This window comes from Fukomys damarensis, unplaced genomic scaffold, assembly GCF_012274545.1.
Source record: "Fukomys damarensis isolate Sample0158 unplaced genomic scaffold, DMR_v1.0_HiC HiC_scaffold_12, whole genome shotgun sequence".
NCBI classification, from domain to species: Eukaryota; Metazoa; Chordata; class Mammalia; order Rodentia; family Bathyergidae; genus Fukomys; species Fukomys damarensis.
In genome coordinates, this window is record NW_022900924.1 from 23,188,726 (window position 1) to 23,202,865 (window position 14,140).

General features: G+C 55.8%; 1 protein-coding gene across 1 annotated transcript in view; it reads left to right on the forward strand.

The window, feature by feature from the left end:
* Nucleotides 1-134: 134 nt before the first annotated feature.
* The window catches only part of Fbrsl1 (fibrosin like 1), a gene marked incomplete at both ends in the record, with an annotated part of 56,190 nt that continues 42,184 nt past the window's right edge, over nt 135-14,140 (forward strand). The window contains 2 exons of the mRNA XM_019204519.1: nt 135-230; nt 13,093-13,290. Coding sequence (XP_019060064.1) covers nt 135-230; nt 13,093-13,290 — 294 coding nt within the window. The remainder of the gene's footprint in view (nt 231-13,092; nt 13,291-14,140) is intronic.

Here is a 14,140-nt window from a genome sequence, read left to right on the forward strand (position 1 = left end):
TATTCATCAAAAACTTCAACTTTCTCTAACATGCTAGGATATTTTCCACATACAATACACCGATTACTTACGAAGACTAAATTATTGATTGACCAAAATCTGGCATCCTCTCTTATTGATCTGATTTGAATAGAAAAGACCGCCGCCGCCGCCGCGAATCCAGCTCGCAGGAGGAAGAGGTCATCGACGGTTTCGCCATAGCCAGCTTTAGCACGCTGGAGGCGCTGGAGGTGGGTGAGCGCCGGAGACCCTCATCCCACACCTCGCACTCGGACCCTGCCTCGTGGGAACCCGGAGGGAGGGGTCCGTGTGCAACGCCTAGGCCCAGGGAGCGGGGCGGTGCTGGACTTTGGCAGGTTGTGACAGCGTGTGCACTTGAGTTCTTCCCAATCGCCCCCACTTCAGGGTTTTGCTTAGAGCAGAGAGGGTATAGCTCTGAGTATCTCTTGGTGAAGGTGCTCGCCCCAAGGGTAGTAAGTTGCCAAAAAATATTGTCTGTCTGGGTGATCTATCCCGGACATTTTACGCAGCAAATATTGCCCTTTTCGCCTGGATACAGGTGAGTAGAGAAGGAAAAGAGAGGTGGGTGGGGTATCCCTGTCTCTGTCAAACACTCCTGGGTGGAAATGCTGGCCAGGTGCTGGGGGGTGGGGTGGGATATGATCCCAGGAACTAGACCTCCAGTTAGGAGAGCCCCGTGCAGCACTTTCTCTGGGAGCGTCCTTGTCTGCTGGACTCTGAGTCGCACCTCCATCTCAAGGCTAAGCTTTGGAAAAAGGAAAGTGGTCCCTGCAGGTCCCTGAAGAGAACATCCCAACTCTAGGGTCTGCTGGCAGACTCTAGGTCAGGTGCTGGTGTGAGGGATGATCCTGGTTGTGTGGTGGCAGGTATGCTTCATTCTGCCTGGACAGTAGATGTGCAGAGGCTAGGAACAGTGTCTCATAGCCTGTGCCCCCTATAATGCCCAGTGGTTTTCATTGTGCACACTGAGGAGCCTGAAATGGATGCTGGGCCTAGGAAGCTCCAGCGAAGGAAGGCGAAGGCCTTTGGTGGACTATGGTGGCCCCATCTCCAGCATTGATATGTGCTAGGGCTCTGCCGAAGATGACAGTCTAGGGTTTTCTGTCTCACTATAGTGACAGCTTGGAGTTGCCTAAGCACTTATTACAAGCAGGACTCTGCTAGCCCCTGTGCTGCTTGAGAGAGTCCATCAGGTGCTGCCCTAGACTCCATGTCTGTTCACTTGCCTGTCCCAGGAGGAACTGACACCCCAGCCCAGGTTGGCACCTTCACTGTGTCCTCTCTGCCTCACACAGTCTGGTTCTGTCATCACTGTGGACTTGGTTGAAGGGCCACCCCTTCACCCAGCGCTCGGGTTTACCTGCTCTGCTGCTTGTCATCCTTGCCCCTCAACTTCTTACCCCAGGACCCCGTCAGCTGGCACTGCGCCTGTCAACCATGTCCCCCTTCAGGCTCCCAGTGCCCAGGGTAGAGCTCACATAAAGATTGTCCTATACAGAGGGAGGGTGGGAGGGACCATGGTCACTGCCAGAGTTTGGACCAGCCCTGCCAGCTCACCATGAGGCTCACCTGACTCTCCTTAGCCGTTGAGGGCGACCTTACTCACCTCTCTGCCCTTCTGAGCCTGCCTAGGAAAGTACAGGACTTTGCAGCAGCTCATGACTCTAGATCCCTCGGAAGGGTTTGGATTGGTCCTGTTTCTTGCTGAAGTGTAGTGTATTTCCTCTGGGGTTCAGATAATTCATGATGACATTGGTGGTGGTGAGTGATTTTGTGATTCAGCCCACCAACCTGTCTTTACAGACATGATTTCTTCACTCAGGTGACCTAGAGAGAGGCCGGTGGCCTCCACTCCATAGATGGGAACACTGAAGCTCAGTGTACCAAGTGTGAGGCACACAGCCAGGGAGTCATCCACCAGCCTGCTTTCTCAAGTGTGGTCACTGTTCTGCAGGACCCTGTGGGTCCCTCTCAGGGAGGGAGATGCTGGCCCCAGGTTCAGGGTTCGCAGGACCCCCGCCCAGAGGCAGAGCCTGCCTTACCTCCTGCCACCTGCTAGCTCACAGTGAGTGCACCCAGGCCTGGAGGCTGGTCCCACCTTCAGATCTCCAGGGGATATGACACTGTTGGTGACATTGCCCACGTTAGAGAAGCCAGTGTAGCACCAGTGGCAGGTGTGGCAGGTGTACACTTGTGAAGGGTATCTTTTAAGCAGAAGAGGGTCCCATACTTAGAGTATGGCCTGTAGAATGTTGGTGCAGGCCTTGCTCCAGCTCCCTGTGCCCAGTAGCTCTTCCACCCCTCTGCACACTTGTGTTTGCCCCTGGAGGGAAGTGGTCCCTGCCTCTTTTGCACATGAGAGGAGCAGTAGCTGCTCCCCAAACATTTCAGTGGTGGGTGTCAGCTGAGGGGGGCAAAGTGGCTATTATTGATCCACAGAGGTCTGTGGTAGAGCTGAAGGGTGCAGAAGGGATGGGCAGGCGGGGGCTCTGCAGAACTGAACGTGGTCGCCTTAAACGTTCTGTTTATCTAAGGGGTTGGGGGATCCAAGGAAGCAGGGGAACTTGGGAAGTGGCTCTGCATTGCTCCTCTTCTCTGTGAGTGCTCTGTCTGGTCATACTGACGAGCAGTGACTAGAGAGATCCCCCAAGGGCAATGTTGTGGCCTGCTCCTGCTGGCTGCCCTCTCTGCCTTAGGGATATGTGACCCACACAGAGTCCAGCACTGTGTGCAACACAAGCGGCTGCCCTCAGGCCACAGAACAGGCTGTGCTGGTCCCTATATCTCGCAGGATATGGCCAGGGCCTGCTTTCCTACCAGACATGTGCATCTTCCATGGAGGAGGGGTGGCTCAGCACCTTCAACCTCAGGAGGACTATGGCCACAGTGCTCTGGCTATGCAGCTGGGGCTGGCTATGCTTGGGCACTTCTACCTCTGGGTGCGGGTGGCGACCATCTATTTTGGCATCTGTTGGATTTTTTTTGTTGATGTTAATTTACCTGTTTCAAAGAGCAAATTGCTTTACCTACTTCAAAAGTCCAGCTCTGTGGAAAGGTGGATGCTGCAGAGTTTCAGCCCCAGTTCAGCCTCCCACAGGTATAAGGTCTTTCTGGAGTTCTGGAGACATAGCCAGACCCAGGTGTGCCATCTACCCAGAAGGGAGTCTTTCCTTACAGTGGAGATATAGCCAGTTACAGGTATGCTGTCTACACAGAAGGGAAATTGTTCCTTTAATAGTAGAGGTGTAGCCAGACACAGGTTTGACATTTGCCATCTGTGTGGGATGGTTCTTTCTCTGATCTGTGGATTGTACCAGAGAGGGCTAAAGGTGGAAAGGAAAACACTCAGAGCCACTGTGCTGGCTTTCCAAGGCTCCAAGACAAGGAGCTGAGCATATACCAACAGCAGACTGGACCCCTGAACAGTGTTAGCCCAGGTGGGGGTGCAAGCTCTCAGGCGCAGCTGGAGTTCCCACCCTGGGCCAGGTCCTGGGGTTCAGCTCAGTGGACTCCATGAGCCCTAGGGGGCCAAGTGGGCACTTTACAGCACAGTTTAGGGACCCAGGGCATGGGATCTGGGTGGAAGTGTTAGCAGGTGTGTAAGGAGCTAGGACGTTGCCCACCCAGCACTGTCCACATCAGGAGTGATGGTGTCACTTTAGACCTCTACTTTTGTTCTGTTCTTGGGGGTCCACATGCCTGGGCCTAGTTATCCCATCCTAGAGGGCCAGGAATGGGGTCTGAGGTATGATCTACTCTCAAGTCTGAGCCTCCTATCCAGAGCACTTCCTCCTCATTGCCTATTGCTCTTCAGGTGGAGCAACTGAGGCCCAGATAGGGTAAGTGCTTTACCTTCAGTCCTGGCCCCTGCACTGGGACATATCACGCTGTCCAGAGGCAGTGTTGACTTTGTCCCCAGAAGGTCTCAGGGTGGTGGTGTGGAGCTGATCCCTCCAAGAGGTGGATGGACACAGAGGATATGGAATCAAAGCCAGCCCTGGTCCCTCAGCCTGTGTCAATGTCCACATACCCTGGGCTGCTTTGACTGGTCCCCTGCAGCTCTGAGAACCCTGCTCCTGTGCCCCTCCAGCTCTGGGGCCTGTCGCTTCATGGCCCTGGCTTCCAGATCTCCCAGATCCTTCCTGCAGCCACACTTGCCTGCCTGGGTCCCTCATTCTTGCTGGGCAGCCTTCACTGTGGTCTTCCCTATCTCCCGGCAGGCCACCCTGCTCTGCTTGTGCCCTCCAAGGGTCAGTCTTGCTCACAGATGCCTCTCCTCTGCAGAAGGTTTGCACCCTGGGATACTTATGGAACCTGATGGGGTTCCTATATTTACTGTTTTGTTATTTTGTTATACCGGTAGAAACTTTGTTTTCTAAGTGGTGGTAGTTCCTAGGAAGAAGCCCTTTTCTTGCTTGTTAGTGGCATAGATGTGATTTCCTGAGGTTTCTGGAGGATTGTTGGGGTTACTGTGGCCATCTGGCTTCTGTGAGGAGCTCCAGCATTGCTGCTCTTCTCCCTGCCATGCCATGGTTCCATTTCAGATCTTACCGCATTGTAGCACTTCCAGACTGGGGATGGACAGCACTGTGTGCAGGCATCTGTGTCCCTTCCCTCCCTACTGTTCTCAAGCCCTGGTGTGCAGCTTCTCCAGAAAACATCTGCCTGGGCCGCACTTACGGTACCAGGCCACAGAGCTGTTGTGTACTATCACTGTCCCTGGCTGCAGAGTGGCTGTGCTCAGCCTTGTGCTGGAGTGTGCACGCTGCTTGCCGAAACAGGAGGTTTGCTACCATGACCAGGTATAGGCAACCTATGCTGTCCTGTTCAGCTGACCCTTCATCAGGTGGGGAGCCTAGAAGTACAAGAATTGTGTGTCTCCTCATAGGGCTGAAGACAGAGTCTTCAGGTCCTGGGATATAGCCCTATCCCTTGGTGACTGGTTTAGTCAGCACGGTTTAAGGTGGGGCCACAGGCAGCAAGGAAGAGGACTAGACCCCTGGCTGAGAGCAGGAAGGAGGTAACTTAGCAAATCAAGGACAGAATGGTAGACAGGGTGGGCCTGGCCAGGTGTTAGGGGTCAAGAGGCCCCTCGACCAGGGGACCTGTGAGCTAGGGCAAGAAACTGACCATGTGCTGGGCCTCAGGCAGATACAGCCTGGGGGGCAGGGTCACAGGTGGTCTCAGAGGAGCCCAGCCCATCCAAGTCCCTGTAACCCAGGGTGTCTCTTCCACCCAGGCTCTCACTTAGCACCTGCCCCTACCTGGAACTTACTGGCTTCAGCTACCTTTAATGTCCACAGGCCACCTGCTCTTGTCACTATGTGCTGGGGTAACCCCAGGCCAGAATCCAAGGCTGGGCTGGAAAGGCCTGGTCTGCCCTCCCACCCTGGCCAGCTGCCTCAGGGTAAGCTGGGACTCCATACATGGAGTGTGGGTCTCACAGTGACATATGGGTCATGTGGACTGTGGCAGGGCTTAGCAGCAGGGGTGGAAGTGTGGAGGATGTGGCCCTGCTCAGAAAATTGTGGTGGTGCAGCAGTTGCAAGGACCCTTGTGGGCCAAATCACACACAGTCACACACAGGGGCTTTGCCCTTCCACAGGTGCGGACAGTCACTCCCCTCTGTTGCCCTCTTCGTTTGATCTTGGGAAGCTGCCTGGCACCCCAAGATGAAGATGCACTTGATGCTGGAGATGGGGTGTTTATTCAGCCCAGCAAGGAGAACAGGGTGGTTCCCACCTCCCACCCCCTTATGCTTCATCACCTCCAAAGCAAGGTCTCAGGATCCTCAGCTTGGCACACACTGGCTTGATGTACCTTCAGGATTCCAGAGAGGTGAGGAAGGTGACACTACCCAGGCCAGGCCCACTCCTTTCTGCCATACCCTCCTCTTTGGTCTGCTGCCCCACCAGCTGTGATAGGGAACCTACTGTCTCATGTTCTTTGAGGAAGCCATCCTCTCACAGACAGACTTCTACTGTGCTGCCCAGGTCCTCTGTCTGTGCCTGGGACAGCCTGGCCAGTATGGGGCTCTGGCCTGTGTCCTTCATTCCCTGCTTAAGCCTTTATGGAGTGTCGGCTGCACATCAGTCCCTGGGCCAGCCCTGGGAGATGCGCCCATTGCCTGTGAGGATCAGGAGGGCAATGGGGGGCTGTCATGGAGGTTGGTGAGTTTCTGGGGAGGTACTCAGGCTGAGGTGCCAGCACAGCGAGGCAAGGAGAGGGTCAGGCCCAAGCCAGGGAGAGCATGCACAGTGTGGTAGGTGAGGGATGTTGGGGAAGGCAGACGGGCCTGAGGGCACCCGGGGTACCTTGTCCTTTGGGAGCTGGGATCTGAAAGCTGCGGGAAATAATGCTTGAGGAATCCAGCTCTGCCCATATGGTAAAAAAAAGGAGAGTTTGTCGGAGTCATGCTAGTTTTATTTGTTCCATGAAGAGGCTTCTGTGTGGTTTCTAGGAAAGCCAGGTATGTGGATGGGCAGATCTGCCCCTCAAGAGCTGTGGTCAGGGTCACCCTTTTAACTGCAGTACACACATCACACATGCGTGTTTGCAGTGTGTGCCTCTGGACTCACCAGATGGCAGGAGCCTTGGCAACCCCTACTCCAGTTTTTACTTGATGGAGCAGCTTCAGGCTTGGGCAGGACAGGCACTGTCCCTCGGGCTGCTTGTGAGAGAGCAACCAGAGCACAGGGCCACATTCATGGCCCAGCCCTTCAGAGCTGGTGGTGGTGCCTGTGCACCTGCCCCAGCCAGATTCTAATGAGAATGTGGTGCTGGCAGTGTGGCCAGAGGAGCAGAGCATCTGTGTATGTCAAGACCTGGGCCCAGCCCCTGGGACAGTGCTGCTTAAAGCCCTGGCCTCATTTGAGAGCCTTTGATTTGATGACAGCAGAGCCAGTGGTACGAGGGCTGCTCAGCAGAAGCAGAAGGGATGGCATAGGTGTTTCTGAGTGCCAGACACAGCTCCAGGACTTCTTGTGCACTAATCCATTTCATCCCTGTGGTAGCTTGGCATGGGGGCTGTGCTGTCCCCATCCCACAGATGGGAGAAACTGAGTCTCCAGGTAAGGCACTTTCCAGACCTATACTACTGGTCTCAGACAGGACTGGAACTTGGCCTAGGGTACCCTGGAGGGAGGGGCTTCCTCTTTGGGTCCCACTGCACCCTGCCCCACTCCTTCCTACGCATAGTGCTCACTGCTGTGAGGGCCAGAGTGCCACAGGGACCCTTAGGTCTGCTCTGGCCTCACATGTCTCTGTGCCCTCAGGTCCAGCCTTGGTCCTGATGCTCCTTATGTCCACAGGCCTTACTCTGAACCGAACACACATGCCTGCACTACCCCACAACCAAGGTCAAGATGTTCTTCGGGCTGGCACTGCCATGTGCCTGTCCCCAGGGGCCATGCTGCAGAGTAGGTTGGGAGGGTGGCCCTGATGTGGTGGGACAGCCCCCCTCCCCTGGTGACCTACTGTCCCTGGACTGTCCTCAGGCCTCTGAGGGTTATCAGACAAATTCCTCTCCAGAGGCACATAGAGCTGCTCCCCAGAAGAGGCAGGGGAAACTTGCCTCTCAGATCACATGTGCTGCCTGGCACTGACCCTTAGGGGCTTTATGTCATCCTGGAACAAACCCATGTACTTGGCCAATGGAACCCTGTTTTTGGCCCTGCCTGTACCTGTCTCAGGCCTTCATGTATACAGGGTAGGGCAGATACCTCTCTGCTCCTGGGACAGAGTCCTCCCTTGACGTCAGCTAGGCGCAGCCAGGAAGCATGTGAGCTCTGGCAAGGTGTGAGTGAGGTCAAGTCCTAGACAGCCCTGTGCCTCTCTGGGCCTCAGTTTCCTCAGTACACCTACTCCCTTTTTCTGGGTCAAGGGTCCTCTGGTGAGCATGCTCAGGAGCTCTCAGTCCCTCAGCACCTCTCACCCCCTTTTTTTATCCTTCCTCTTACTGAGCTGACCCCCAGCCCATGCAGGCTGGTCCTGGGTCCTATAGGACCAAGTGTCCAAAACCATGCCCACTGGCAGCAGTGGCAGAGCAGGCAGGGGGTAGCTTGGCCCTTGGGCATCCATGTCCTTTCCCACACCAGGCCTGTATGTTCAGTGACCTTGACTGGCTCTGGTGGGTGGGGTGACCCACCCTGGGTGACAGCTGAGCAGCAGCTGTGCTGAGGTGGGACAGGAATCAGCCCAGAGCCTGCCTCCCTCATGGAGTTCGAAGGCTTGGGGAAGGAAGAGCATTTCTGGATGCAGATGGGCTTACTAGCCCATCCCTGCCAAGGCAAGGGGACCATCTCACAACAGCACTCCTCAAAGAGGTCACCAAGGGACCCATTTGCTCTGTCTCCTGGGTGCCTTGGAAGGCAGCCCCAGCCATCTGCAGGGAACTGGGCCTGTCTTGAAGGTCTTCCCCTGTCCACCACTTGGACTCGGCTGGCACAGACTGTTACCCCATCCTTGCTTCTCTAGGACAGCCTTGCCTGGCTCCTAGTCACAGTCTTTGTCTAAATCTAGTACCCTTGGCTCTTTCTCCTTTTTAGCTGTAGAAGCACTCATGTGTACACAGGTCACACAAAGCCTACTTCTATGTTAAAGAGTAACCACAGAGGGCTGTGTGATGCCACCTGATGGGCCAAGAGCCTGCCCCAGGGCACCCCACAGGGAGTGGGCCTGACTCCCACCTGCTGGCACCACCTTCCTGGCAAACTGCTGCCCTGGGCCAGCTCTCTGTTGTGCCTGGCCCTGGGCCCATGTTACTCACAGCCGTCCAGAGGAGCCCTGTTGAAAGATGGTGCTGGCATTGAAGAGCAAGGCCATGGCCCCATCTGACTGTCGTTTGCAACTGATGGTTCAGTAGATTAGATCTAGAAGGGAGAAAATGCCAGCTAGGCTCTGGGTGTGTTGTTGTTGTGGAGATGGTCCTCAAAACTGCTAGCCAGTGGTGTGGGCCTGATGCAGTCGGCAGTCAGCCAGGGTCATAGCGGTAAGCAGTGGCTTGTTGCAGACCCCAGGCAGGTGGCCCTGCACTGCTCCTGTTATCCCCCTCCTGTGTTCTTGCCTGCTGTGTCCCTCCCTCCCAGAGCAACTCTGCTGTTCTCAACAGTGCCTTTTTCCATTAGCATCTTGTGGGCTTTATCTCTAGGTGACCTCTTTGCCAAGACAGTGCCAGGCACAATGCAGGTCTTTTCACAGAACCCCGTGGCATTGTGCAGAGGTACCTGGTTACACAGGGGGGTCAGCTGAACCCTTGGGCCTCTTGGTGTTGTTTTCTATCCTGACGCAGCACAGTGGCAGCGTGAGGCCCACCTGGAAGTCTGAGGCCAGCTCGTGGCAGGTGGTGAAGAAAAGAGCCCTGGGTCATCAGAACTCTGAGAGCCTGGGAGTGCAACCAGGCGTGATCCAGAGGCTTCTGGGGCAGTGAGAGTTGGCAAAGCCTGGAGGACACTTCCCTTGGGTACACCTGATGTGGGTCCACAAGATGCAGAGTACTCATGAGAAGAAACAACTTGGAAGGAGCCCAAAGGGACATTGCTGCTGGGTGGGAGTGAGCTAGGAGAGCCTGTCCAGTTTTCACTGCAGGGGTGCTCAGATACCGCCTCCGCACTAGGGTTTGCTCTCAGGGGTCTGCCTGTTTCGGTGTGGCCATGGGACCCTGCTGATGAGGCATACTGTACCCCAGATAATATGTGAATTGTAGAGGTGAAAGGAGGGCAGGGACAAGGGGAAAAAATGAGAACCAAGACCTGTCATGTAAGGGTACAGGATCCCAATAATCAATGTAACTGTACTGTATACCTAAAATGTACCAATAAACTCAATGAGGAAAAAAAATATGTGAGTTGTAAGCTCTGGGAGCCAGGGTTGGGGACAACACAGAACTGCTCTTGGGCAGTTGTGCGCGTCTCAGAGAACACTGCAAGGTACTTAAGGGTCGATTGGGCTGGGCAGGGAGAACTGTGGGCTTGGCTGAGGCTGTCAAGGCTGTGAAGGATGGAGGCTTTGGCTTGGAATCTAGGAATGGCAGAGACACAGTGTTGACAGACCAGGAGAACTGAGAGACTGGCAGCCTCAGCCTCTGCACGGCTTTCTGTCCCGCCCAAGAGCACACTCTGGCTCTAAGCCCAGCCTGACCTGTGCTGTGATTGTCACCTGGGGTGGGCTGTCCTGCTTCAGACCTTCCTGCCCTGCAGGGTGCAGCCTTGGACTTGGTGACCAGTGGGGAGGCCCTGTGTGGTTCTGGGAGTGAAGGGTACCCACCTGGCCAGAGGGATAGGCTGAGCCACTGAGCTGTAGTGGGAACCAGCAGCCTTGCCAGGGGAAGGGCCCCCAGACTGAGTCTACCAAGTCATAGCTACTTTTCTCCCTTCATGATTGCTTTGCTATAGTGCAGTTAGAAATTTTATTGGTGCTGTTCGGTAATAACATTTAGGAGAGCTGAAAAGCAGTCATGTAAAAACACTGTAGAGAAATCTAATGGCAGTGTGTGCCCATGTAGTACTCCACCTGGGAGGGATAAGTCCAGGGCCTGGCCATTGCCAGGCATCGCAGTGGGCTATGGCCTGTAGCAGGGCCTCTTGAGTGAGAACTGGGTACTGACCCTAGTGTGTGATACAAGCAGACCCAGGAGTTCCAGGCCCTGTAGGGGCTCTCACAAGCCTGGCTTTGCTCTCTCTGGACTTTCCTGGCTCTGGGCCTCCTTGCAGCCACCTCTTGAGGTGGGTGGGGCCTGAGGACGCAGACTTCAGATTGTCGTTGAGGTTGGTCTGTGCTTTGGTCGAGCACTCACAGCTGACGTCCTGGGCCTGTGTATGGGCTGGATGGATGGTGTCTGTGGAGCCCTTGGCAGAGTTCCTGATGCACACTGGCACTGGTAGTGAGCACAGAGCTTACAGTTTGCTCTAGGCTTCCACCTGGAGGCTCTAGTTCACTCTGTAGTCAGTCCCTCACTCTGTGGGGAGCCCAGTATAGCCCAGGGGAGTGACAGGGGAGGTCACCGATGGCCCCACTGCTACTGCTGGGCCTGGCTGGAGAGGGGCTGTCTGCAGCTCCTCGAACCTGCCTTCCTGGTGGCCAGGTGGCTAGGTGGCTGCAATGGATACAGTCAGGGTTCCTGGAGGGCTGTGCATAGTTGCTACAGGGCCTCAGGGGGTACCAGGTAAGTTGCTCAGAACTGGAACCAGGGACAGACTCAAGGTCCAGGAAGCCTGACGACAGGGACCTGGGCAGCTGCTCTCTTCCATGCAGGTCAGGGGGTGGACAGAAGCCATTCTGCAGGAGGGCGTGGGGCAGGGAATGGGCAGAGTGGTGGTAGCAATCTCTGTTCATTTCTTTAAAAGCAGTGAAGTGCCAAAACAAGTTTACAGAAATTGTGATAAATTAAAACCATGCACTGTTGGCACAGGTATCTTTTCAGTCACATGTGGACAGTGGTGAAGGGGAGCTGAGCAGGCCCTGGGAAAGACTTGCCTGTTCCCTCCGTCTGCACATGAGGAAGACCAGCTGGCCCAGCCAGGGTCTGTAGGGCCAGCCTTGCGGGACCTGGTTCATGAATGTTGACCTCTGAATTTATGCACACTTGGTCACGCACCTTACAAGCAGCTGTGTTCGCAGTGGCAACATACGACACCCTTGTGCAGAGCTGGTCGCCACCACAAGTCAGCCCCACTGGGCCAGGTGGAAAAGGCCGCTAGCACTGAGGCCCTATGGCCGCATGTTAGATCAGGGATAGCAGATCATGTAGCAAGGCCTGCTGGAGGGCAGGGACCTCTTCTCTGGCCAAAGCTCAGAGTCCAGGGACAATAGGTCCTGCTCCACAGTGTGACCACAGTGCTGCTGATTTCTCGAATACTCACACTCTGTCTGGGTGGGGACAGCACACAGTATATGGGCAGGTGAGGTAGGATCTGCAGAGTACCCGTGGGAGGACAGGCAGGTCAGGAAACTCACCTCCTTACTACCCTGAGGCTAGCTGCTTGCTGAGGGGAGGCTGGCTGGCCCTGCCTTTCCCTCCTCAGGCTCCCCACTGGCTGCTGCCCTCTGGGGAGTCTGAACTATGTCCCATTTATTCCTCCTGCAATGGTCACTGGTTCCTGGAGCCACTCTGCTGTGTTTTTCATTCTCTCATTGTCTTTGGGGTTTTGTTTGTTTGTTTGTTTGTTTGTTTTTTCTACACTGAGCTGTATCTCCACCCCACTTTTTAAAATTTTGAGACAGGATTCCCCAAAGTTGTCCAGATTGCTGTCAAACTTGTGATCCTTCTGCCTCAGCCTCCCATAGCGCTGGGTGTGTGCCACCACACCTGGCCCACTGCTGGGGACTGAATGCAGAAGTAGGGGACCCCAGAGCCGGGAACTGACAGTACCCACAAGCAGGGCAGAGAGCTTGGATGTTTCATGAGCTCAGATGAGCTGGTACCCTAGAGGTCTTATGGTGGGCTGCTGATGAGGTGCCCCAGAAAAGGCCAGCAAGATCACAGGTGGCCCACAGGTGACTTCGGTCTGATAGCCCCAAGTGTTATCACAGCAAGGGTCTCCCTCCCTTCCCGGCACTTCCTCTGGGGTGTGAGGTGTCACTAGGGGATTACTTTCTGCTAATGTGAAGGTCATGGGGGGGTGTTTCTGTGTTACTTTTGTGTATGTGTATCACCTGGGTAGGCTATTGCAGTCCCTGCCTCTGGGTCATGATGTGGTATTGAAAGGAGTCCTGGTCCTGCAGGGATTCAAGGGACAGCCCAGAAAGCTTCATGCCTCCTTTCTGCTGCAGCTTGTGTGAGCCTCTACGCTAGGCTAAGGTTCAGCCCATGCCATGTTCCTGGGACCCCAGGAACTGGCTCATCACCACTCTCCAGTGAGGATGGCCCTGCCCTCACCAGCCTACTTCCCTGCCCATGCCCCCTGAGATGGGGCCTTCCCAGGACAAAGGCTCTTTCCTCTAGGGTGTGAGCCTGCTCAGGGGGCACCACCTCCAGGTAGGCAGTGTCTTCAATCAAGGGCCAGCCCTCTCATGAAGAGCGTCTTCCATTGGGTATCTCCACCTATTGATAGCTTTTCACTTCTCTCCCTGCAGAAGGACATGGCCCTGAAGCCACATGAGCGGAAAGAGAAATGGGAACGTCGTCTCAAGAAGCCCCGGGAGTCGGAAAACTGCCCATCCTCAGAACCCAGTGTGAGCAGGCAGCCCCTGGAAGCTGGTAGCCCTGGGCAGGACTTGGAGTCTGCCTGTGACGGAGGGGCCAGGAAGGTCCCACTACAGCCTTCCAAGCAGGTGAGCAGTAGGGTCTGCCCTGGGCCTACACCAGCACCTGGACACCACCCACAGCACCCAGGCCTGCTGGCAACGTGCTCCATCGTTGCTGGGCGCAGGGTATGGGGCACATGTGATGGGTTCAGGCAGACAGGCAGGCTAGGCTGCTTCACAGAGGTGCAGACCTGTCCAGGGCCTCAGGATTACAGGGCTGAGGCGGGGGAGTGCGGGGTGGCAGTGCCAAGCTGATAGGCTGGCCCCGTTTCCCGCTGCTGCGTCTGTCAGGCTCCGCCGACCCTGGTGTCCAGTGTGTCTGTGATGAGTTGGGGACCAGGCACACCACTGCGCGCTCACTTGCTGTGCACACAGACTGGCGTGGGGTGGGGAGTGCCAGCCATAGCACTGTGGTTGGTGGTGCAGATGCAGGGAAGGACCAGGAAACAGGGATGCCTGCCCCACAGCCTTTCTGCCTAAATGGGGTCAAGGCCAAGATCAGGAGGCACTATTAAGAGTAGGTGGAAGCTGGGCCAGGGCAGCCCGAGTGTGGGTCTGTCCTGGCTCACAGCTCAGCCGCACTTGCATTCCTCCTGGGGACCTGGGTCTGCGCCTTCTTTCAGAGGGCCTCCTCAGCATTCCAGGTTCCCCTATGAGATTGTTGGGAATTGGGCTCTGGCGGGAGCAGCATGTCTCCGGGGCCCAGGCTGGAGGGGGGTCTGCAGGCCCCTGCCCAGGTGGACACGTGCTCTTTCTTCCATGCAGGTGTGCTCCCCAGAAGGGGGGCCGCTCCCAGTCAACCCCTGGCACCAGAACGGCCCGGCCCAGCACCAGCAGCAGCACCAGCCCAGCCAGCCCAGCCAGCCCCAGGGGCCCC